At 29.4% G+C, this 27989-nt stretch overlaps 1 protein-coding gene and 1 long non-coding RNA gene across 3 annotated transcripts in view; one reads left to right on the top strand and one right to left on the bottom strand.

Moving 5' to 3' along the window:
* Position 1: 1 nt before the first annotated feature.
* LOC127290726 (nuclear hormone receptor FTZ-F1-like) lies at positions 2 to 27926 on the bottom strand. Its single transcript, XM_051319494.1, is given in 6 exon segments — positions 2 to 4505; positions 4507 to 4551; positions 4725 to 4825; positions 5130 to 5388; positions 9110 to 9834; positions 25931 to 27926. Coding segments are annotated over 6 exon segments (2238 nt in total). The 5' UTR covers positions 26880 to 27926; the 3' UTR covers positions 2 to 4346.
* The window catches only part of LOC127290742 (uncharacterized), a 43721-nt gene continuing 21012 nt past the window's right edge, over positions 5281 to 27989 (top strand). Inside the window, exons 1-3 of one of the 2 annotated variants that reach the window (XR_007844472.1) lie at positions 5333 to 5418; positions 5820 to 6310; positions 17867 to 18080. This is a non-coding gene — a long non-coding RNA (uncharacterized LOC127290742). Of the gene's footprint in view, positions 5419 to 5819; positions 6311 to 17866; positions 18081 to 27989 lie in introns of both variants that reach the window. The other variant, XR_007844473.1, reaches the window with a different exon arrangement.

The following is a 27989-nucleotide window of genomic DNA, read 5'->3' as shown; positions in this document are numbered from 1 at the left end:
GTATGTTAATAATAAAGATGTATTTACATTCATTGAGGTTTTGTTTTTCTACATAATTTACAATTGCCAATTTCTAATGGCAGTGTTAACAACAACAACGCATAGGAAGTGTGTCGCTTGTAAACGTAAGATTAATCTTGAAAAACGACGAGAGTCTGGTTGGCAAATAATAATTAGAGAAAGAATGATATTTGACAATTAACTTATATATAGAGCATTTGCCAATTGTAATTGGTAACTGTACATCGATATTTAACACAATATACATAACATCATAATTTTTTTATATATATGTATAGCATACTATACATGTAGTATTTTTTAGCTCCCTAATTACAATTATGGTTAATAAACTTATTAGCATATATAAATATTTGTATACATATATGCTTATATATATATATAAATATTTATATATATTTATGTACTTATTTAATTATTTTTTTATTTATATCGTATATATGCGTATCATAACGGAATTCATCGGACGATTGAACAGGATGGACGCGTGTACTGTGACAAAAATATTTCTTTTCCATTTCTTTGCATTTTTAATAACATTTTTGAAAAATCATATTGTCAAAAAATTCAAATCACTCGTTATGGTCTTTCTTTAATCGTCTATACATAAACACATTCAATTTTATTAACATCATCGAATCCAAAATAATTTTAATCTTCTAATTTAAACGAAATATTGACTATTAAAATTTTAATAAGAAAATTTTTTAAAGTCGTTTAATATGAAATTTTTTATAATTTACGAAAAAGTTGATTAAAAAATTGGATTGATGTGAATTGTCGGAACAAAGCTACAAATATAAATAAAAAGTTCTACGTCTTTCACTTCCGTTTACCCAAACAGCAATATAAATATATATTATATGTATAGCTTAAAATAAAGATAACTTTGCGTGATAACTAATAATATTTATGGGAAACTTGACAATTAAAAAGGACACTTAACAAATCACAAAAAGATTCAAGAATCACAAGATATTTAAATAATCACATTATTAAAGAATAAAAAAGTATACGATGGAACGCGCGTCGTCTCATCCCAAATTATTATTGTTATTTTTTGTTTTCCTGTTTTTTTTTTGCGAATTAGAATTGCTATCTGGGTGTCTATACGTCTGAGGTATGTGGTTGCTAATTAATGTAAAAGTATAAAAACTTAATACAGTTACGAAGAGGTAGTCATTCGCGTCGGAGTCAAATAATAAAAAAAAAACTTTACGATTCTTTTTTTTTTTGCAAGACGAGAAACATCGGTATATAAAAAAAGCCGAGATTTTAATAACGCTGCGAGACGTTCTTTTTAAATTTTCTTTTGAATTTATAATCATTTTATGATTTGTTGTATTTCTCGTTTTTCTTTTAATTTGCATTTAATTTGCCATTTCTCGTTTTTTCTTCAATTAATAATTTGTCATTATTTTTCCAATTCTTAAAATTTACCATATTATTTTTTCTCTAATCATATACAATTTTTTTCAATTTTTCCTCAAATTTATATATTTTTTCTTTTCATTTAAACTATTTTTCAAATCTTTGCTCGTCGAAATATATGGAGATATATTTAATATATCTATATATTTTTATTTTATATATATTTATTTCCAAGCTTCGTTCATCGAGAATCGATTAAGATTATTTCTATGGTTTAATTGCAAAAGGTGCTGGTAAAGTGGTAATATTAAAATAGCGTTCTTTTAACACTAGGACATTCAGGTACTTTTCTCAAGACGAGCGTGGAACGAATATTATTAATTAGTTAATGGAGAAATTCGCACAGCGATTTTATCAAATTCTACATGGAGCGGTATCAATTATTTCCGACTAAACATTTCCGTCTATTTTTACAATAATTAAAATTGTAAGAAAAATTGAAATCAATTTCAAATTTTTTTATTTAAAAGTCTAATTTCAATGTATTTTAAATTGTTATTTTAAATAAATCGCTTTTTATTAATTTTCAAATAAAAAATATTTTTAAAAGTTCTCACGTGAAAATAGTTTTTACAGAATTTTTTAGACAGTATAAAATTTACCGATCCACATAATATTACAGAGTAAATTGTTGAACGACGAGCAAAGAATTGAGCATGGAAAAATTGATTGAAATAAAAATGGATTTGATCCAAATTTTTTTCTTTTTTTTTTTTGAAGCACGAGTTAGACTCCCGAATCTAGCATGTGTATTTAACCGATGGCTTAGGTACCACAGGCGTCGAAAGACGACCTTCACAGCGCTGAAAAATTGTCTGACTAACTCCTAAACAATAATAATTATTATTATTATTATGAATTTAATTAATTAATTATTAATTATATCTGTAAGTGAAAAATAACTACGATAGATATAGCTATGTCTTAACATGTATATATATCGTAAATACTTCGTTATATTTAACAATCGCGATTAGACAATAATTTTCATTTCTTTAAAATTTCTTATCTGTGTCTATGTATATGATGGGCCATATACATATACGCGCAAATATATTATTTATTTTTAACAACTAGACAATTGTTGAACCACGTGAACCTTGCTCCGATGATTCCTCTATTTTTTCTTTCTTTTTTCTTATTATCCTTCTTAAGAACATTTTGTCGTACAATGTACAATATAATAAAAATATCGCGATTTTTAAGGATTAATTTTCCGCCACCTATTTTTTTTTCAAAGAGAGGGAGATAGAGTGAAAGATATAGGACAATGAAAGAGATATAGCGAGAGAGAGAGAGAGAGAGTTAGAAAGGAGAGAGAAAAAAGAAAAGAGATAAAAAACAGTGAAAGTGAGAAAAAAAGGCAGTTATACATTTAATTAAAGACCTAAAATTAGTGAAGACATTTAAGTATCTATAATGATTCCTTCATCTTCATTTTCAATAAGCAACAGAAATATATTTATTTCATTAAACTCTATACACGAAATATCCATATAATAATTACATATTTAACATGATTTTTTTTGTATACTATACAACGTAATTGGAATGTGTTAACTAGTATTTACAATACAGAATAGTAGTAGCCCTGTTGCTGTGCAAATGTGACAAAAAAAATGCAGATATTTTTTTTTTCATTCGACAGGAAGTTCTAAGGATGCCTAGGTGGCCGTGTGATAAAACGTACACGTACATATACATATTTTTTTCCACACATATATATATATTTATATAAAATATAATTAAATATTTTATATACATATATACATGTATTTATTATATCACAATCGATTTTTTAACTGTCGCTCAAAAGTATGCCCGTTGAATCCCTTGCAGAAGCACAAGTGGCTGGCGAGTCGGATTTTTCTTTCCCTCCCCTCCCCCCCTGCCCTATTTTGAAATCCGTAAACTCTGCCCCCTCCGAAAAAAATATAAAAAAGAAACTGAAAAACACGTATATAAAATAAAATTTATAATAATAATTAAAATAAAAAAAAAAAAACAATTGAAACGTCACCTTATTAATATTATTTTCTCATTTTTTTTTGTTAATTTCAATTTATAAAAATCACTTTATATTATTGAAATATATTGCCCAATAAAAAATAATTATAATACAAAATTTTAATTACTTTTAATGTAATTAATTTAAATTAAATTAAAATATAACGCGGAGCGAGGGAGAGTTTAACGGTCGGAATACACACATATACAGTATATAATATTGTAAATAATGATAGTTAGATCGTTGGGTATTTGTATTTTCCATTCTTAATTTGAGAGCAAGGCTTCAGTGGTATGGTACTTAAAAATAAATCGTTCTCTAAGTTATTAGAAAAATAGCTTTTTTTGTTTTAATATATCCTTATTTATGACAAAAGTTGCCTGCCCTTTGACCGATAATTTATTTTAAACCACCCCTTTGTACTGTTTTTCAAGGCATCTCGCTTACTAATTTTCCCTGCGTTTGTCGCCGTTGCCCCCCCTTCCCTTCCCCCCAACCCCCTCGACACCGATCACGGGAGCCGATTTATTATTTTTTTTTTTTATTATTTTCTCCACAGATACATCTCTAAAACTTCAACATCAAATATAGAAAATATATGTCGTTATGTTTTATAATATATTTTTTTTTAGATTTACACATTATGATACATAGACTGTATGCTTTTTAAAGTATTAATGTCTATACTTGATTTTTGTGTGTGTACTTTTTTTCTTTCTTTCTTTGTTTTTTAATTTTTTGCATTTAAGAGATAGTGCTCTTAGCATTTTTCTTTTTTTTTTGTTTGTTTTCTTTTTGAAACTGATTACCTAAACGGCTCCCAATCGCCGAGATACCGAGGTCCGTCGGTAAGGGGCTTTATCATCGGGACCTTTGCAATAAAACGTTAAGGTTTTCGAACAACCCTCGATTGCCCGACAATAATGCCGGTCGTGAAAGTTGTTTCATTTCCTTTTAGCGTGTAACATTTCCATGAGAAGTGTTTGTGTTGGTGCGCCTCCGTTACAGTGCTTTTGGTACAAGTGGTCCTCTCCCCTACTCGCAACCACGTGGATTTCCGGTAATACTGCTAACAATTTGTTAAACTTGTCCTGAAAATAACAAAAAAAAATGTTGATTTGAATGTTTTTTTAATTAATTTAATCATTATTATCTTATTTCCCGTATAATTAAAACAATTTATAATGATCCTTGGTTCGATAATAATTGTTGTGGGATAAAAATTAATTTAGGGAGAGTAAAATGTAAATTTTGCGTGACTTACAGGTATGGATGGATAGCAGGTCATCGTGTAATCCAATAATGCCTGTTGAACCTGCTCGTGACCCTCTTGTACGTGTTTTTTGTTTACCAATCCACGGACATCTAGAAAATCAAAACAATAATTAATATTCACATTTCAATTTGAATTGTTTTTGAATGAATAAAAAAAAGGTGAATTATTTTCTTTTTTAATTTTCAATTTCATAATACACTGTAACTCCTATTATTGAGACACAGAATTAAAAATTTTAATAAAAATAAATTAAATATTCAGAAATTTGTAATTATTAAAAATGTTTTTTATTATTATTTTAATAACTTGAGTTGCAGTGTATAATTAAAAATTATATTGAAAAATATTAAAAATTCTTAAATAATAGAAATTAAAGTGTTGTAAATATTTTACCGTGATTAAGCAGCATAAGGAACTTCATACAGATGTAATCGGACAGGTCGAATTTTAATTCTTGCAATTTGGAGGACAGATCGTTAAAAAGATCGGCTAATGATGGCACCCCCAATAGGCCGAGGCAAAGGAGATCAAACTTTTGCCCATTGTGAAGTGTTGTCTCGTCTGGCAGATTATTGTGTAACCTCTGATGAAGATGATCAAGCACCAACATATCCGACCAGGAGTGCTGGAGAAGTTTCATTTGGTCGTCAACCTGTCAAATAAAAATTCAATTAATTAAAACGTAAGTATTAACATAAAATTTCATTATTTATTCCCGTCTTTTGGAATTTATCTTTTTGCAATTATTTTTGAATTTAAATTCGAAAATGAAAACAATCAATTTCAGGGTTAGTTAGTTACGGAGAAAACTTGAAATTTTTACGTATCAATCAATAAAAATATGTATTATGCGTGATATATACAAAGCTCGTTTCCTATTGGTTAGTTTATAATATTTTCAAATTTCCCGCCTCATGAGTAACTGCCCTAGAAACATTTCCACCCCTGAAATTTTGCGATAAAGTGGCGCCACCTGTATCGTTTTCATTGAAACAATTGGCAGAATTTGAAAGTTTAAAATGGTGTCTCTAAATTTCACAACGTGTTTAAATTTTTTTTCTCAATATTAATTTAATTAAACAGTGCGTTCTCCAAAAAATGATTGGAATGCAGCAAAATTGATACAAGAGGAATGCTCAGTTACGTGAAAGCAAGTAATTTAATGAGCAAACGCCTCTGAAATCATCATTACTCATACGTCCCTGAAAGGCCGGTTGATTGAAAAGTCTTTCTACTACCGAAGACTTTTACTTTCGTTTGTATCTGGTACAGCCGTGTATTTAAAGATTTAAAAGAAAAAAAAATGAGAGCCAGTAACAGCACCATTTCTTAAGTTATTTACCATCGAGTGTAACTTATGGAAATCAAATTGGAATGAAAAAGAAACCGGTTCACGAGATGACAGTGAAAGAGAGGACACACGCAGAGATCGAGAGGAGAGGAATATGAAAGGAAAAAAAAGGAGAATATGTTGTCCGAGAATCAAGAGGAATTAAATCCATTATAATGTTAGATCATTATTAAAAGTATACACGGATAATTGCAGTGAAGAATTATTGTGAACCCGCTTTGAGGTAAGTGCCATAACCTAGAAACGTATCTTGTTGTGACCTAGATATGAGGCGATGCTTGAAATCATTCAGGGATTGTGCAATGCTGCCGGTTACGGTTACCTCACATCCCCGCCACACATATACACGTATACAACTTTAACAGCCCAGCAACGAGTAACTTATCGTTAAGGATTAAATTTTAATTCATCTGCTAAAATACAAATTTTCATACATTATCTTCTCATATTAAGTTACATATTTTATTATAATCATATCTTTCTCTTATAATCAATACTATAGTTACAATGACTTACTTTTATTACAGAAAACACTCTTTTTTTTATTTCTGTCTTTAATAAAATTAAATATTTATCAACTCAATTTAATATTAATTCCATTTTATAAATCAATAAATTTTTTAAATTTTAATCAGTAATCCCTGAATGATTTCAAATTTATTTTCTATAATTATATAAGCTTTTATATCTTGGTTTGAATTTCTATTATATATTATGTTAATTTTATTTTAATTTCAAATTAACAAATTATTATATAAAAAAGAATCATTCATTAATTTGCAAGGACAAAACATTTTTTAAAAAAAAGAAAATCGAGTCAAATGAAAAATTGCTTGTACATTATTAAGGAAAAAATTGAGGTTATCTAAATTATTTCTCAGATCTAGGTATATAGAAGTAATTTTTCAATGACCAAGATTGACAAAGATTAATATTGCATTTTTTCATTATTGACAAAAGAAATAAAAAAAAAGAAATAATACAAATTGTTTTTCAATTTCAATGAAGGATACAAATTAGAATTCAAATTAATGAAGAATATTCTTGTTTTTGATCTCAATATTAATTTGAAGGATTTTCTCTATATTTAAAAAAAAAATCAATTCAAGAACATGTATAATGAAGATGAATTGTGTAGGAGAGAATTCTCACAATCAGTTAACACTAAGATTGAAAAAAATAATAATAATAAAAAAAGAGAAATAGTTCAATTTTTTTCAATAGACTAGATTATAATGATGTTTCTATGGAAAAAAATAAATTATACTTTTAAATTTACAACTGCAATAATTTCCCATTACAGTGGGATGCCGTAATAATTTCCACAGGCCTATCTTTGTCAAAGAAGTCGGCAACATTTATTTATAGTGCTAGATAATCTACACCTATTTATAGCGCAATGCCAAACTTAATTCTATTGTTTCATTTTGCTCGAATTTCCAATTTTATTTAAAAAATATGAATAATTATTATTTATTAGAAAAAAATAAATGATACATTTACTTAAAATCAATTGCAATTTACATTAATAGTTGAAATCAACATTGTTTCAATCGTTAGTAATGTAAAATTATTAGTTAAAAATAAAATATTCGGTTAAATTTAAAAATGCAAATTTTTTAAGTGATATTACTAGCTTCTTGAAAAATTAATTGAAAAACAAATATTATGAAAATATGCAAATGCAATACATGCAAACATTGAATGTATTATTTTTTATAAAATAATTTTCAAGCTATAAATTGTCCGCTAATTTATCCATATTAACAAAAAGAAAAACTTATACTTAAGAAACACAAATTTATGTTTATATACCTTTGAAAAAATGAGAAACAAATTTTTTTTGTTCTTTAATGAATAGTTTTTGTTTCGAGAACCTGGAATTAAAAGATATATTTTTTCTTTTTCAAAAAAAAAGAACGCAAATATTATTTAATTCGAGGTATTTTCTCAACAAGAACAATAACAAAATTATTAAGTTCAGCTACTTATGGCGCGCGTTTAAAAGTTGAAGCATTCATATATATGAAAAGGGAAGGGAAAATTTTCCGCAGGTACGTTGACTTACTCGCAAAACATGATCCAAATACTTTCCGCGTCTATTATATCAATATTTTTTTTCCCCTCTACTTCAAGTGTATTTCATAATAAAACCGAAGATAAATCGAGTCATATCCGCATGGGATGCCATTAAATTCTTGTCAATTATATATATATTTATCCAATTCGCAAAAGATATCATCGAAAACGGGAGAAATTATTTTAGTTTAGGTTTCGAAAAGTGGGAAATTTTTTTTAAAGGAAAATAGAATATTGTTAATAGTTTCGATTGATTGTGGTCTCCAATTATTGATTGTTTTAGATTTGACAGTGTTTTCAATTGATGGTAGTTTTATTTGATATTGTAGTTTATTGAATTTATTGTAGTTTTCAACAGACGACTTTTATTTGTTAGGTTTTAATTATTATTGATAGAATTTCAGATTTTCTAAAACTATTATCGTTTCATTCAAGAGTCAAATTAATTAAAAGTTGGGAATTATTTTATTTTCTTAAACATTGCAAACTTGCAATTCATAATTAAATATCAATGAAATTTTTTGCTTGGAAGTTATAATTTCAAAATGGGAAAAACTAAATCGATTTTATTTCTAAAGAAATTTTATTTCAAAAATAAAAATATTAAATATATATATATATATATTTCTGTAGGATATTGCAGAAATTTTCACGATTAGAATATTGGGAGAATATTTATAATTTTACAAATATAGCTGGCAGACTTCTTCAATATCCATTCACTTTTTTCATGTTTTACATTCGATACTAATAGAAATGATTCTATAATATATAGTAGAAACATTTCAGAAAAAAATATATAATATTTTTTCGCCCTTTCAATATTCAAAATTGATTTTTTTTCTGATTTCCAAGAGAAAATTTCATTGTTATTGTAAATTCAGAGCTTGAGATGAAAAATTATTAATTTAATTCGAAAAGAGAAAAAAATGTAAAAACAAACCTTGAGATCTTTGAAGAAAACCGAGTTCCTCGCCCAGTCGACTTGCGAGAAGAGATTCTGGTCGAGCACTTTACACATAAGTTCAAATAAGTCCACTTCACACTGATTGTACGTTTGGTTTTGCAGCAATCCGAATAGGGATGTTTGCCACTCGCGATCGTCGACCGATTGCACAAAGTCTCTGATCATCGGACTAGTTTTGAGTGCCGCAACGGCTGAGGGTGTTGAGGTGGCTGTGTTGTTGCTTGTTGCATTATTGGTACCGTGGGGTTGTGTTGATTGTTCACCAAAATTAAAGGCCTTCGGGCTTGGTGTCGTGGAATTTGCCGCCCATAATTTACTCTCTAGACTTGGATTTGGATTCCCATGTAAATGATTACCGGCGGTGATATTTGGCTGTGACGATGGCGCTATCAATTGATGTTGACCGGCACCACCGCCGCTGCCCGCTTGCGTCGTAACCAAACCAGCGGCAACGGCTGCAGGCGATGGACTCGAGTCTGGCGATGACGTTAAACTCGAGACCTGAGGTATCTGAATTTCTTGTTTAATGTGCAAAAACGGCGTCACTGCCGATGGATAATTCGATGGATCACCAAGGCTCCCGCGAATTGTTTGCAATGCCAATTGCCTTTGTCGCATCATTTGTAATTTTCGCGCTCTATCTCTCTTGTACATTGGCCCAAATTTATTTCTACCTCCTCGCATCCGGTCCGCTCTCACAGCTGAAATAGAAAAAAAAAATTTTCATCAAAAATTTGCTATTAAAAAATATAATTTTTTTTACTCGTAATCTTATCGTGTAATAAACAAATTTCTTCCAATAATTCTCTTTATGATTAAAGATCATTGTACAAGATTGAATCATTGTCGATTTAAAAATAGGATTTTCATTTCTTTTTCCTTAAACAAAAATATTTTTTAGAAATACTTTTGTGAATTTAATTCTGAGTTTCGGTAAAAAAAAAGGAAAACTTTTACAGGCTTGCCAGAAAAATTTTTATTATAATTTTCCCTGCTTTCGAATTTTGTATTTGAATTCTATTTTGAAAAAAAATATATTTTCGCATTATAAAAGTTAATCAAAAACAACGAAGTGTGCGATCGGTTGAGTTGGGAATTTTTCATATAGGCGCTAACGCCTTTAGCAACCTTGACGAAGTGAAGTTTCTAAAGGCCGCTACCGATGAAAGCGGAAGTCGGGGCTAATTGCTCCAAAGTAGAACAAAGGCCACTCTCGCTTGAATCACGGCTCTAGTTTTATCACCCATGTTGAATCGTGAATCCCCTACTGTGTGTATATCTCTTTTATAGTTGCGAGCACGTTCATTTATATATATATATATATATATATAGGAATTGAGGGACCACTGGGATGCTGCATATTAGCAATAGGTTTCAAAGAGCGTTCACAAATTGTACTTTTACAATTGCAACTTGATAATCAGGAAAAATTCATTTAAAACAAATTAGACAAATCCTAATTATTTATAATTCTCTTCTCAATTCTTTCTTTAAAAAAATTTGTTGTTGTTCCAGTGTCTCAATAACAGGAGTTTCAAGGTATTCTAATCTTTAAAATAATATTTTGGTTTTAAATACTCTACTTTTAATACAGTAAAGTTTTGGTTATTGAGACACATTAGTGTCTCAATAACTGCGGTTTCAGTGTATTAAAATTTTTTGTTCTATTTTTTATATATTTGATATATTTTTTTATATATTTTATATATTCGAACGAGTTGTCTCAGTAACAAGAGTTCTAGTGTTTTTTTTGCTTTTTGCTATTTTTATTTTTTCACCTCTGTGTGTACTTTTATATTTTTTTTTGCTATTTAAATTGAAAAAAATTCTTTTCCATCGATTTGAAAATATTTTATTAGGGACTATAAAATATTTTGTCCATTTTCGAATGAATCTCGCCAAAGTTATTCGTCGTCGAGTTAGAACAGAGCGCAGAGTGCACGTTGAAAGTGAAAGGAGGTTGAATCGCTTACCCGTCCACTTCTATACTCTCGTCTCATTCCCTCTCTCTTTCTCTTTCTCTATTTACTCCCTCTTCCCTTCCATACCACCATAAACCATATTTCAACTCGAATACCCCAAATCCTCCCCTTTTACCCCTTTCTCACCCTCACCAACAAACAATGACTTTAATGTGATGCCTAACTCAACCTCTCGGCATGTCTCCCATTCCCTTTTACTCTTAAAAAAATATATATATATATATTCAACTCTCTGTACACAATCAATTGCTATCAACACACAACCGTCCATTATTCAGTAACGAGAAATGTTTCGGTAAAAACCACGCCCAGGCCTAATATCATGTATAAATGATAAAACGAGAAAGAGACAGAAATAGAGAGAAAAAAAGGGGGGGAGGGGAAGGAGTACCATAGACACGAGGTTCTATATGACGCGAATCGCGCAAGTAAACTTGACTCTGGAGACTGAAGGGAACCCTGTTTAATATCTATATATAGCGATATGAAAGAGACTTGAAAATTTATATCTGAATTTCGGCCAAAAAAAAAAAAAATTTCCCCGTGGAACGATGACAAATTTATCCATAAATTTTTTTTTCATATAAATTTACTAGAATGAAACGAAAAATTGTAAAACTTCCCATAAAAATAAACATAAATTTACATAATATTATTCTATTTTAATATATTTTTTCTTTTTTTTATATTAAAAATTTTAACTATAACAAACTTTATCTCATTTCACAAGTTGAAGTACATGAAAAAAATCTGGACAAAAAAAAGAAAGAAAATAATTGAATTTCCGCTTTCCCAATGACGATGCCCTTAATTTTTGTATAAATAGATAAATTTACATTGACACAATTTTCCATCGAGTGAAAATGAAAGGCGCTATGCATTATGCTTACAAATTGCAATTTTCCGTTTCGCTGGTGTTAGCTTGTAATACTTTTTTTTCTTTTTGTTTAGAAAAAAAAAAACACCGCACAATTGTTCGGAAAATGCGCAGTTTTAAATCTATAGATGATAAACAAATTAATATATTTTTAAAACAAAATATATATTAATATATACACAAGGAAAAAAAAAGAATATATTTCCAAATATCAATTCCGCGAAAATGAAACTTTTTCCGGTAGGCGTGAGCACAAATTGCATAATATATGTCATACTCTCTATAGCTTTAAAGAGAGCCTAATTTAATAATACGCGCGTTACTGTATGCGAATCTCAAGACGCTATTGTTCACACAAAACAATGCCATCTTGAATTATAATTGATTCTTCGATTGCAGATCGTGTAACCTATTAAAGAATTTCTTCCCTTCCTACGTAACGTCAATTTTTTTTTATATATATATATTTTATAATCATTATCTTCGAAATATTATGTTTCCTAAACTCTTGTTGACATTATTCAAACCGTGCAAAAAAAAATTTATACTAATTTCGACATGTAAATATTTTACATATTTTCTTTATTATATTGTTATTCATGCGACAAGTCATAAATTTTTTTTGTATAGAATTTTTATTAGTATTCTTTATTTATTTTCTTGTTCGCTTACTTTATATATAGATTTTGATTTTTTTTTGCATTTAGATAATTTTTTGCTATAGTTTTTCATTGATTTAAATACAAATTTTCCTTTAAAAAAAGCTTTAGTCATAAATATTAATAACTGGTAAAATTTTCTAATAAAATGCAAATCAGTGCAATTTATCAGTTAATTAATTCATATTATATTAGTTATATATAGATACAACATAAAAAAAGTCATCTACTCTCTTGATATAAAAAGAAATATACATATGTAAAATATTTATAAATTTTTAATATTGTTATATTGTTATATAATTTGTAATGTTTGTCGAGTAGTTCTATTATAGAACTACTTTATGGTTATGCTTATCGTTTTTTTTTCAAAGCCGAATTCTCGTTCAAGCAGTGAATGTGGTATTTCAAACGTGGGTTGCATTGGGTTCGAGTGTAGGACTCGTTTTGCGAGGTTTTACTAGTGCACACAAAAGTTTTTGCATTTTAATTTAACACATATTTTATATTTTCAATATTAGCACCACTGTGATAATTATATATCCCCATTCGTATTATAAAAGAATTAAAAAAAAAAACAAAAAAAAAAGTTATAAAAACTTTTATCTAATTTTTTTTCATTCTTTTGCATTAAAAGAAAGATTTAAATCAGACGATATGTTAACAAATGAAAAAAAGATAAGATAAATTTGTGGCATTGAATGAATTTAATTAATAATTTTTCATTAAAAATTCATATATTTAACAAGTGTCACTTTATCTCCGCAAGAAAAAAGTATAACTTTTTTTTGAAGAGAATTATAAATTAATTTATATTCATTAATAGATTATTTAAATAATTTTGTTTTCGCCGTGAAAAATTTCTAAATTATTGGTTAGAAGTTTATTTTTCGTTTGCATTTAAAATAAAATTAACAACTAAGTTATATGGAACTTAAGTTTTTTTTTTATATTCTGTCTTTTTCCATAAACTAGGGAATTCATATTCACAGTTCAATTTGGAACAGGAATAAATTACGATGTCATAGCAACGCATTTCAGAATTAAAATTACATGCAACTTTAATGGGGTAAACACTTAAAGCTGCATTACCATTTTATACATATGTTTCGCATGCCTGAATATACCTATAACATATATAATATCTCCATTGACATATTTTTTCAATTGCTCGCTTAAATTTCATTATTATCCGAAAAACTTTATTACCCTCTAAATTATAAATTAAATTTTTATTAAAATTATATTTTATTTTTACTATTATTATTGAATTAATTATTTTCGAAAAAAAACTTATTAGAAATAAGTTTGGTTCTTTTTATAATGAAAGAGAACTGTTTACTGAGGAAATTTCCGATTGTTTTGTTTATTGTTATACGAGGACAGTTTTTCAATGTTGAATCGTATTCAATTGTCATTCGACGCATTGAAATCTATGTATGAATATCAAAGTTAACCGTACGACAATAACGTGAACGGAATATTGTCTATAATTAATTTGCATAACGAAATATGTGGGTTTTGGAACGCACTGCGTTATCCACTGCAGCATAGACGTCGTGTTTATGTACGATTTAAGAAAAGCCTACAAATTGAAACGAAATCAAACATGATTCAAAAAAAAAAGAAAAGCGATAACAAAAGTAAAACACGATTTAGTGTCAAGAAATGCCCACCATAATTTATTATCCAACTTCAAAGTTTATCGGGAAAATAATTCGAAAAAAAATTAAAGCGGTTTACAAATTTCTATAAATAAACAGAAATATATATTTTTTTTAAATTGTATATCACTAGAATTATTCAAGTGATAAACATTTTTTTTTAAAATCGTTCAAACAGATTCAGTTTTAACAAAAAAAAAACCGTTTTTAAAAAATAAACATAATTTGGAATAGAAATGATAAAATATTTCCGTGTTAATTTAAAAAAATTTTTTAAAGGAAAATTTATTCTATTTTTTCATGATTTTTCTTTTCAAAGAAAAATTTTCCATTCATTTTGAAATATCGATCGTCACAATTCATAGTGCCTTTCCTTTTTCAAAATGGGTGTGCAAATGATTAATGGGAATATTCTCTATAAAACTATAAAGAGCGAATTGAATTGAATTTTCCATTATTTTTCATTCAATTGATTTAAATTAACTTCTTGATTTTATTAAATTGTCTTTAAAACTTAGGGATTGGAAAATTTTCTATTGATTTTTCAAAAGGAAAAAAAAGGAAAGTGTTGTGCCAAATGCAATATATACCCATCGAGTGCATCGATTCTTCAGGGATGGAAGGGAGAATATATATATGTATTATGTAGAGAGACAGAGAGAAAAACCAGTTTTGCTATTAATTAGCATAATCACTAGATTACATGAATGAGCTACTGATACTAAAATATCGATAAAAAAAAACTAGACTAAGAAAGCATTCATGAAAATTTTACAAATTAAATTCCTTATAAAAAATGTTATTAATATATAAAATTATTTTTGAAATTATTCGTGTATTTTACATTAAATATTTATATTAGATTTAATAATATTATTTGATAAATTATTTTTAATTTTGAAGAGGATAAATTGATAGAAAAAAAAATTTCCTTAGAAATAAAATAAATTTTTTTCTGCGGGTAAATTCAAATAAGTTGACTTAACACACATATTAATACGTGATTCATTGATCCCCCCTGAATAGAAATGAATTGAAGCGTTTAATATATTATAATTTGTAAATTATATAATTCGTGAAATGTTAAAATGAACGTGCGAGTTTTTTTGATGTAAGTTTTGTTAATGGAATTAAAGCGAACGCGAACAAATGATATCTCGTGAATTATCAACTAAATTATATTGCTTTGGTTAAGACGCGACTTTATGATGTCGATTAGGTATGCTCGAGACTGGGCACTTTATGAATGCAATCGAGAGCACTAATAGTCTATTTATAGTAAGAAGTGAGTAAACCGGCCTATTCTTTATTTGGCGCTGCTGCTTAGAAATCGTTCTAGTGTAAGTTTCTCACTTAAAACAGTTCAGAGAAATCTTATATCTTATCAGGTTTTGTAAAAATTTTCAATTGTCTCAATAATTGTATTTTAAATTTGATTTTGTTATAATTATTATTTAAATATTAAATAGAAAATTTTAAAAATATTTCTTCTTTGGACAAAGAAAATAATCTCGTATGTTTAGGGAGATGACACAATATATCCGTAGAGGGGGGATACACATGTGGTTTTTATTTGGGCCACACCATGGCGGATGTCATACCGTGTGTCCTATTTTTAAGAGATTCTTGAGAGACGAACTTTCGGTTAAGTTTTTTTTGTTTTCTTTTTTTTTTTGCGAGATGAAATTGATGAGGAATAAAAAGGCATATAGGCAACGAGCGAAAAAGAAGACGGTGAGGCTCTCCTCAACTGAACCAAGTAAAAGATTACACAATTCCCCGCCTCAACCTAACCTTTCTCCCTTCCCCCCCGAATGCCAGATCGCACGACGACGACGACGTCGAAGGCGCAGGTAGGCTTACAGGCCAAGCGGGCGGGCAGCATGTATAGACACGATCTTGCAACATAATACAATAATTATGAAATTCGTGAGTTTCTAAACAGACGTGTAACGACGCAGCAATTTCTGTTGTGTCCTGTATTATCATTTCACAAAACCCCATTTTCAAACGTGTGCTTCATAAAAAAAAAAATAAATTTAACGAAAATTTACTGCATTTTAATCCCGAAATATTTATATATATTCTCAGAAACGAAACATTTTTTTAAATAAATAATTAAAAAAAATAAAGTATGATTACTATAAATATATAACAATTTTTAATTTTCATAATTTATAATATAATTTATTCACTTTTAAAGGGGATTATCCCTCTGTTTAAAAATCTATTCAAATCTCCCTTCTTTAAGATATATTATCTCATCTTTACACATTTTTTTTTCTTTTCTCTTTTTTTTGTTCGATAATAAACCCATAAAGCCAAAGGCATGGAAGCTATAACATATTTATAATAAATACATGTACAAAGATTTATATATACATATATATATATAGAAATATATAGATATAGAATAAGACAAAAAAAATTAGGTCAAGGAAATACATTTTTAAAAAGAGAGAAAGAGACAATTTTTCTGAAAATTTTTTTTTCTTCATATATACAGTGTAGACTATTAAATTACTTTTCACATAAAGGAAAGTGTTACATAAATTATCTGCTAAAATGTAATTTAACGGAAGTTGGAAGCGATAATGATGTCGATTAACAAACCGAGACTTGACGATACGTCACTTTACAAATTACACTTGATATTATATTAATTAATCAAAATATAAAGATTTGCCAAAAAAAAATTATTAATATATTTTTAATTTTTTTTTTCCATTTAATAATTATTAATTAATATTTCTTGTATCAGTTCTTGTCAACATTTTTGTTTTTTCATCAGATTATAATAATGCTGAGTTTCTGATAAACATTTGAAATAATAAATAATAATTATTGTCATGCCCTCATTTGTAAAACAAGAGTACAGAAATAATTCGGGTTATATGAATAAATTATTATTATTATTATTATTATTATTTATATATTCTTTTGAGAAAAATTTCCCAGGAATGTATTTAGTAGGAGGAAATATCCTCTGTGCATGCAAACTGACGATATATACAAACAAATTTCCCATGTGACAAATCTTTTGAATTAACAATGAAAATTGTTGATAAATTACAAAAAATTATATATTCAAATTTATTCTGAAACTTTTTAATTTCTCTCTACGATAAAAATAAAAGTATACCCGGAGTAATAATCTCGCTTCAAGAATGTCTTCTTCTAGAAAAAAAAGTCTATTAAAATGTACAAAGAAATTTCCATTTTCGAGAAATAAATTTTTTCATTGAAAATAATTTATTCTAATTAACTGATAATAATTAACAAGGGGATTCAATTTTCTAAAATGAAGAAAGAAAAAAATAATATTATCTCACTTAAAAGTTCTCGATAAATAAATTATTAAATAAAGTAACATTTATATTTTCGATTGCAATTTAACTCGCGGGAGAAAATTACATTCTCGCAGCAATGAGAAAAAACTTTATATGCTTTAAAAACTTAAAAGGATAAAATCAATTCCACAATAAGTGAACCTCATGAAATATTAATCAATTCAAATAAATGTATATATTTTATTTTTTTTTGTATTTCAGAGAACCAGCTTCACCGACTGATGTAGCGTGCATTAATGTTCCTTTATCTGTAATGGCAATCGGAAACTTTTATTCTTCTAAATGCCAGGACAGTGCCTGACATTCACATTATTTTCATGGGTCGAGGATTCTTTGGGTCACAAAACAAGCCATATTTCTCCAATAGCGATATTTGTCTCTCCCCCGTTTTTCGCCTCGCCTCATCAAAAGCCAAGTAAGTACATATGTATATATCTTTTCAAACTCGAAATATGTTTGCAATCAAAGATGGGAAATTCTCACTTTAGGTCATTTAGAAATAGGAAAAAATTTTTCGAAAATAGAATGAAAAAGGTGAATTTTTTTGTAAAAATTTCACGGCTAATTTTAGTATAGTAGAACTAAAATTTTAGACCCCAAAAAAAAGAATATAATATTTACATGGATAAAGAAAAATGTCATAATGATTTAAGAATTTAGAACCACGTGGCACAAATTTCGGCAATTATATAGTAAACACATGTTTCTGAATATTTATCTGTTTGGCATTAGGATTAGGATAATCTTCTTCTTTTTTGTTGCTACCTAGTTGGGTGCAGTAAACTTCAAAAACTGTCCAAACACATTTTTCCAAATCATAAAATTTAAACGTCCCCTCTTTATTGGCACTCATGCCTCCAGGTACAAACGTAAAATTTCAATTTTAGGACTATAGTAAAATTAAAATCAATAGCAAAGGGTGGACAAGGATTAAAAAAAAGAATTTCCTCTTCAAATTTTTGGGTTCTGTTATAAAACACTTTATGAGGGCAAAGTTATTTTAAACCGTCATGTCAGTTAAAAAAAGCATTTAATTTGTGACATGGTATATAGCCTCGAAAATATGTTTCCAGATTTTTAAAATCTGAAAAAATCCTGTGAAAAAAGGTGCTGTAGGATATATAAATTCGGAAAGAAAATAAAAAAGAAAGTGAAAGAAAGTATTTGTTACATAATTAATTAAAGGGCATTTAAGGCAATCACATTACGATTTAAATCTTTTTCATGATGAACATAATTCTCTTTTTTAAAAGAAACAGTTACGTCACTATACATGTTTCACCTCTACCAAAGGAAAAGTTAACATTCTTTCATTCGTAACACATTTGGCCCGGGCCTACTATTTAACGATTCGAGTATTTCAGTGACATAACTATCATTACCAAAGGTACTTTCTTCTTGAGAAAATTTTTTTTTTTTTATTTCTTTTTTAAAATCATAAAAAATAGTTACGCAAAACAATTTCCGATTAAAATAACAGAAAAAATAGTTCTGAATCACAATGAGTTGGATTTTTCTCTAATTTGTGGGAAAAAGATATTTTATTGGAACTTGAAAGACTAATGAAAAGTAGAGCAAAGCCAAGGGGTTAAGTAAGTTTGATGCGGTTTCAGTGCGTCTCGACCGCAAAAGTTGATCCATTCGCGCGAGCACAAGGAATTTATTGATCAAAGTTTCAACTGTAACGAGAGAGGAGATTAAAGTAAAAGTATTCCGGTTAAAATTATAACGATCGATTACAGGGAGTGTCTTTGTACAAAAGTGTTCGGATATAAGGCACACCCTTTAATTTAATTGAGGATTACGGTAAATTGGAAGCCGTGCGGAAACGCTGATCGGATTTTATTTTGATGGCCAAGTGCTATGGATATACAAATCGCCAACAATATACACATTCTGACTAAACACTTTTTTTTTTAATTTAAATTAATTTCTTTATTTAAATAATGAAAAATTAAATTGACTATTTGTCAAATCGATTTATAAACTAAGATGATGTAAAGAAAATGCCCATTCAATCATAACCGGCAGTTTAGATATGGATGATTAAATATGTAGGAAGTTGTTTACTCCTTGAAGCCCAAGGTTCTACAATGATTTTTAGCACAGTTTTACTGCTGTAAAATAAGTATAGAATTTACAATATAATTAAATGTTACTGTTATTATTTTTCCAAATTATGGAGAATCAGAACCATAAACATATTTTCTGGTTTGCACGTTCTTCTTTAAAAATTCGCAATCGTGGAAAGGTCCAGAATTTTTTGCGAGAAAAAACAAAATTAGGTTTTCCTAAAAAGTTATTTTAATCAAAATAATCTAAAACTCGTCCAGTGCGTATATTTTTAAACAGCAAAATGTTGATGTAATTTTTAAACAGTAATTGGCTATAAGAGTTCTTTCTTAATTTCATACACGTTTCTCAACTCATTTCCCGCATTAAAATAAACTAGACTCCTAAGAAAGCAATTAACTCGAATTAGAAAAAAAAATAATACATTTATCAAAAGTTGGCCTATATGTAAAAGTATATAATATTATAAAATGATTCATTCTATTAGTTATTGGTTTATCAATGTAGTTGTTAATTGGTCTATGTGTGTGTGTGTGTGTATTCCACGAGTAGTTACTTCACGCCTTTATCGTTGAGTCTGATCAGGTATTAAGTCGTGCGACGTTAAAAGTAAGAGTAAAGTTATTTATTATCAGAAACGAGCCGCCCGCTTTTGTATCGTTTGCGTAAACGCGCGCACAGCATTGCAGAATCAACTGTGTCACTGTGTTGCGACCGTGTAAAAGGCAATAAAGAAAAACGAAGCCATCGAAATCCTGAATTTCAGGACAAGATACGAAGAGTTTGAGATATCTAAAGAAGTCGAAGAGTATATATACATTAAGTGTGGTGCACTTAGGTATAGTACAACTTTATTTTAAGTTACATATATTGCTATAGGTGCAATCCAAGTAGGTCTAGGCCCCAAGGCCCAACGATTAAAGAGAATCTCGAAACGCTTTCTGTCGCAATTCTCACTGTTGGTTCGTTCCTTCGTTTCTATATACTCTGTATATGTATGTGTGTATATAACTTCCATTCGTTTTCTATATACTCTGCTCCTTCAGCGTGTCGACGATTGCATAAACGCGACAAAACCGTGCTCATTTCTTTGCCTTTAAACACTATTCACTTCATATAGACTATTTGAATTTCGACTTGAAATTTTACAACTTTCTTCTTCTCATCGACGCAAAGTTTGATTTTTTTATAATTGAAATCTTTGTTGGTACAAACATGATTGATTTTCTAAAATTATAGTATAGGACAAAAGTTTTCTGTTGAATGGATCGAAATTATCCAATTATCAAAACAACTATGTAGAGTAAACAAAATTACGGTTTGCTTTGGCAATATTTGTTGTTCAACAAAAGTTAGATCTGTTTGATATTTCCTTGGAACAACAGAAGCTAAATCTAATCCGTATCTAAATTGAAAATGTTTTGCTTATAAAATTTGTATAGATTTTAGAAAAATCATCATAAAAAATTGAAAGTGATTGAAAATCTTTGATCAACGTTTTTCAAAACACGCGGTATAAATGAGTTAGGCGCCACTGACTTGAAAATCGAGAGTGATGATGGAGCAAGTGGGATAATAGAGAAGGATGAGAGTGAGTCAGAGCTTATTACTATCAAGATTCTAGAAGACTATGAAGCCTAAAGGCTAGTCTTTCTGACATGAAAAAGCATGTAGGTAGCACCTAGTATCATACAAATGACGCTTTGAATAGAGATCGGTGAATCAGCGATTTTTGGCGAACTTTGACGAAAGTAACCGAGTCTCTTGAATGAAAAGTGATGGTTTCCGGTTCTCGCGCATCCTCCACAGAACAAAAAAATCCCATCAAAGAAACAGAAACGAAAAAGATAAAAAAACAAAAAAAAAATTGCAAAGAATGTGACCGATTCAAGTCGTGATTGGTCTCACCAGAGATGACTTGCTCTTCGAGATTTCTCATCAACACAAAAAAAAAGTAAAAAAAAATAGCCGTTTAAAAAGATTCTAAATTCTTAATTTTCAAAGACAACTCTTATTTTAAAAAAACATGATTCAATTTAAAAAATGAAATAATTCTGAAATATTCTATTTGCCCGACTGATACAATTTAATTGAATGATTTTTATTTATTGAGTGGATAAAAGTAAACCGAGAGTGTGAGGAGGTTGAGTCGACAAACGAGGTATGTTGTGTGTTACGTATTCCGTCGTTCACAATCTGGGTTAAATGTGCCTCATATGAAGTAAAGAGTAATATAGCGTGATATCATCGGTAATTTAGCAAACATGCAAATTTGACTGAATTTTTATTTCAGCAAAAGCGACAAATAAATAATTATGATATACAAAAATTTTTAATATATTATAATTTATAAATCTGTTAAAAATAAATTTACATTACATTAGCAACAACAGACAAATTTTCTACAGTACACATCCAAAAAAATATATATATGTAATTATGTCACAATGTATACAATACATCTGACATAATTACATTTGCAAAAAATGCCAAACAAATAATATTTTACAATATTTGCCATAACAAAAAAGTTTTCACCTTTTTTAAAATTTTTATCGCTACTAGATAATAAAAACGGGGTTTAAAGTTAAAAAAAAAGCATTATAGATAAACTTTTGCAAAAGACAATTTGAGATAATATAGATGTACAAAGCATATGGCATTGTGAAATTAGATCAAAGTCACGAAATCTAGAGCAAAGTAGTCATTATATTTTTTTATTTGTTAAACACTTTTTTTAAAGGTGTTTTATTGTTTGTTTTGACCAAACTCCTGGCTATTTAATTGATCCGAGTGCTTCAGTGTCAGTAAATTTAATTGTGTCTGTCAGAGGCATCATTTAATTCCACCCAGTTACTATTTCCCGCACTTGACCTCCATTGCGACAACCCACCACCCACGTGTACAGAAGTAGCACATTGATAAGAACTGACAGTGTCGAAATAAACCGTCAAGAAGGGATGTTGACACTTTTAAAAGCAACAAATTATTTTTAATATCATAACAATTAAAAATCATTTCAAATATATAAGTCTCCAAAAAAAAGAATCCTTTTCAAATTAAATTTCGAATGTGATTATGTAATTTCACTTTTACTTTCACTTCAATCGAAAGTTTTTTTTTCATTTACTTACAAAATTAAAATTCAATTTGTAATTTTGAAATATTTAATTCAGTTCAATTTTCTTCAAATATTACACCAAATAAACTTGAAAAATTTCAAAATTTGACGTAGATAATAAAAAGTGAGAGTTTTCTTTTTAACTTTTATTTTATAAAATTACATAACCACACAAAGAATCCTAAAAATAATTTCAATATTTTTTAGATTATTTTTTAATTTTTCGAATACGCTTTTTCTCTGTAAAATATATTATTTTATTTTAAAAACTTTTAAAGCAATGATAAAGTTCAACAACGAATGACGTCAGTTCAATAACAAATAATAAATTTCATTTTGTTGTAATTTTGAAAAATTAAATTAAATTTTACGCATACGGAAAATTACAATATTTATGTGATAATAACAAAAATCTAATGGATAACACAATAACAAAATAATAATTATATTTATAGCCCATGCATACAAGTAACAAAATAGAACAAAGAATGCAAAATAAGATGAAAAAAAATATGCATTAATTATAAAATAATTGATTAATAAGACTGATGGCTGATAACTATTTAAAAGAGTTATGGGTTTTGTAAATCAGAGATATTAACAATGTAGTCCTTGTAATTATTATATAAATGAATGTGTCTTGAAAACTATAAATATACAAGTTAATTACTAAGACACAAAAAAAAGTCGCCATAAATATTGTTAATTTTATTAACCCACTGAATCAAATTATCAGCAATAAATTATTAATCTTAGGGTTTAGAAAAATTAATATATAAATAAAAATTATGTCTAGTGTAATTTTTTTTTATTTTAAAAATAATAAATTAAGTAAAATGATGGAAAATAAGTTATATACTATTTCATTATTCGATTTAAAAAACAGAATTATCTTGCGCAATGTAAATAAATATTCTGAAAGATTAGTAATTGGGGCATAAATTTTTCGAAATATTGTTTTATACGTTTTTCAACATCGAAAAGTAGTATTTTCATCTCAATTTTTTTTTATATTTGATTTGAAACTAAAAATGCATTAAAAATGAATTGACTTTCGTTTCTTTTTTTTATGGAAAAAAGACTATTAAATTTCATAATACATATAGATGTTAAGGGATCAAATCTCAAAGAATTATAGGTATATTTTTAACCAAAGTTAGTGTGCCGAAAAGGGCGTAGGTGGATGTGGTTTCTCATAATAGAAATCGATTTCGACAATTACATTCTCAATGCCATGTCAAGCATTCAAGATATTTTATATGCTTTCCAATGGAGATTATGAAAAGTTTTTAATATATTTAGCAATAACTGTCGCCATTTAACTTGAATGGGTAGGGACATTTAATACATAATTTGTGACAAGAGATGTCGCATGATATTAAGACATCAAAAAAAATCTTTTTTCGTTTCATTTTACAAAGTAAAAGCGTCTTCGAACAATATTTACGAAATGAGATAAAAAAAATTCTTGAAATATGCCAAGAGAGATCAATTTTAAAAAGTTGAGGTATCGTTTTTGTATTTATTATTATAAAGACATTTTTAAAATGTTTGTACTTGCAACACTTGTCAGTCAGTCAATTCAAACAAAATCAATCGATCATTACACACTGTACATCAAAAATTTATAAAACTCCATTTCTTTTTCGTTGACGTAACAGTGCTTAATAAGTGAAATGTTGATATTTCAATTGCCAGTGAAAATTGTTTAAAGTTGTTTTTAGAAAGTGATCTACTTTTTAAAAATATTTTAAACAATTTTGAACATGTTTAAAACATTTTCTAAAATGTTCTGACCATTTTAAATCATTTGAAACATGTTTTAAATATTTGAAATAATTTCCAACACCTTTGGCACTTTTCAAAATATTTTGAACACAAAAATTGTTTTTCACATGTTATAAACAATTTTTTAACACGTTTCAAATAATTTTAATTAACTTTCAATATATTGTGAAGTACACAAGATGGTGAAATATTTAATTTCAAAACTTTTAAATGTACAACGATACCAATTAAGTTTGTTACAATTTGGCTTATAATTTCTACGACCTACTTTGACATCTTGACCTTTTGGCATGTAACGTACAGCTTTTATTGACTATTCCACTGTACTATACAGTATTTGCTTTATTATTGGAACTTGTTTCTCACTCTACCTCCTTGCGCTTGTAAAAATAACAAATAAAAATAACATATTATTAACATAACTATTGATATTGAAAAAAATGTAAAATATCCCCAGTATCATTGAGCATCATCAGTTTGGTTAATTTTTTTTTTGTATGGCAAGAAAAACAAAATGTTTTTTACGAAAGAGTTAAATTTTTGTTTAAGATTTATTTCCATGATGGAATTAAATTAAAAAGAAAAAAAATCAATTTAATTGGTGTCAAATTATTATTTATTGGTCACTGGCCAAATAGACCATTATTTCACTGAAAATTAGTTGTCAATTAGTGAGTTTTACGTCATTTCGTTAAGCAGCTTTTTCAAACAGTTTAAAATTTACAGAGAGTGAGTTTTAGCATATATAGTCACCTGTCACTTTTCCGAATCGAAAAAGAAACTCATAAATTCTTTCCATTATATGGGTTATGTTTATGAACACGTATTGTGCAACATATGTAAAACAGACGTTCACGAACCTATCTAGAAAGGAATATATCCACGAGTTTCAATTTAACATTTAGAAAAGTGATAGATATCTACTCCAATAATGACATTTTCTTTTGATTCTAGCTAAGAATTTTCCAACTGATTCATTATTATTGTAAATGATAGTTATATTTATTTGTTATATAATTCATACTATAAACGGCACAAGTTTTTCAACAATTTTTTTAATGAAATTTTTAAAATGTTTTTAGTTTAAAATATAGTTGAGAACGTTCTTAAATTTTAAGGGATGTATATTTCCGAATCGATTTTGATTTTCTTAGCAAAAGTGAAATTTTTAACAACCGGTTCAAATTTCTGGCATAAAAAACATATTTAAAGCATCGCAAGGCTGATTCTAAAATCGATTCTCCGAGAACGAATATGGAATAGAAAGAGAAAATATAACTCACCTTCGAGCTTCATGCCAACTTCAAGGCACTTTTGAAACCGGCAGAAGGGACATCGCTTCCTCTGTGTCTTGTCAATGTGACATGACCTCTCAGCGACACAGGTGTAGACTTTTTTGTTTTGGACCGTCCTCTTGAAGAATCCTTTGCAGGACTCGCAAGTGAGTAATCCATAGTGATAACCGGACACCTTGTCCCCGCACACAGGACACAGTTCCTCGATGACGTCCTTGGTATCAGGAAAGTCCGATGGTCCAGGAATGGAACCAGTCACGACACCCACACCCGCCTGTGCAAGACTTGGATGACAAAGTGCACCAGGAATGGCAACGTTCCCGCTGGCGCCGGCACCAGTCGGTCCGGCATTGTTGCCACCTCCTGCACCTGTACCGGCATTATTGTTGTTGTTGTTGTTGTTACCGCCGGTATTGCCACCACCGGCGTAAGTGCCTCCCTCCAAGGCCGAGGAAGTACCACAGCTGCCTCCGCCTGTTGGCGAAAATAGACATGTGTAGACCTTTTTACTGCTACAGGGCGAGCTATTGCGCTTGAAAAAACCCTTGCAAGATTCGCAAGTAAGGAGACCGTATTGATAGCCGGACATTTTGTCACCGCACATGGGACAACGTTCCTCGAGGCTCGTGGCATCAAAGAATGCCGCCTCAAAACCGGACATACCGCCTCCACTTTGTTGCGATTGATTGTGACTCGACATTTGGGACTGTTGCTGATTTTGCTGGGGGTGGCACATATTTGAGGGTGAACTTTGCGCACAATTACCATAGGGGGAGGATCCATACTGACTCGTGTGTTGGGACTGTTGTTGCTGTTGCTGTTGTTGCTGACCTGTGCCAGCACCTTGGGGACTGCCCTGAGGGCTCAACTGAAATGGCGACATGTTCAGGGATATCAGGCCCGAATGTTGCTCCATCTCCAATAACATATCACCCATGAAAGAGTGACACACCACAATTTATCTTTCGGGTCATAAATCACCACTCACTAATTTATAAACAAAATAAAAACCAAAAAAAAAAGGATACACCACCAAATCTCTAATTTGTTCCTAATTTTTGGCCCCTTGCACTGCAAAAAGACCACTAAAAGAAATTAAATATTTTGTTCCTACTGAAATTTTGGTTCTAGCACATAATTTTTTTGTTAAAAACAAGAGTGTTTTAATTCAGGGGTTGGGGATAATGGGACAAACACCGGATCTCATGGAAGGAGAAACCAAGGCACTGTTTCAGCTTCGTATCCACTCGAGGATCTGCAACACGTTCGGGTCATTATCGTGAGTGTTAAACGCGAATGAAAATCACGGAGAACCTCTGTCACTATTTATGTGATTAGTCACGACAAACTTGTGGATCAACGACACCTCTTTTATAACTCCTTGTTTTCCAGCACTGCAATCCAAAAAACCTGATGATGTTAAAAAAATCACACACGATGCACCAAATAATAAACCGGGACGATATTCCTTTAAAGACACTTCGCACTGATTATTAATAGACGTGCAGCTATAAATAAACAGAAACGGCTAAATAAATAAACGAGATACTAGGCCGAAGTAAATGAATCGTGTAGTAAAAACGAATGTATGAGAGAGAAAGAGAGAGAGATGTGTGTTTTTTCGGAGCACTGTAACGTGGCTGTTCAATTCCCCTCAAACACGGCCTGACAACACGGCGATCTGCGTGCGACTGTTGTCTCTCGCCTCGTTGCTTTTCCTGAAGGGCCCACCCCCACCCTTCCTGTCACCCTAGACCCGCTGTATCCGTGCCTCCGGCCTGTACACAACGTCACTCCAAATTGGAAGGCGGCTCCCACGCGCTTTTGCGGTCACAACCGGCACCCAATTAACTTTCCAAAAATTGATCTTTTTTGAAAAAAAATCAAAATTTACACTAAAATATCCCTATTATTATTTTTCGCGGAGAGTATTTCGCGCTCATACAAAAGCCCCTTACCGACGGAGAACAGCAGTACCAACACAGTGCACAGCATAAGTGAAAGTGATTCAGCAGCGTAAGCCACTGCGCGCGGCCAGGTGCCCGCC

Source organism: Leptopilina boulardi, unplaced genomic scaffold (assembly GCF_019393585.1).
Source record: "Leptopilina boulardi isolate dan_hultmark-lab unplaced genomic scaffold, ZJU_Lbou_2.1 LbouV2_80, whole genome shotgun sequence".
NCBI classification, from domain to species: Eukaryota; Metazoa; Arthropoda; class Insecta; order Hymenoptera; family Figitidae; genus Leptopilina; species Leptopilina boulardi.
This window is presented reverse-complemented; position numbering and strand designations above follow the sequence as displayed.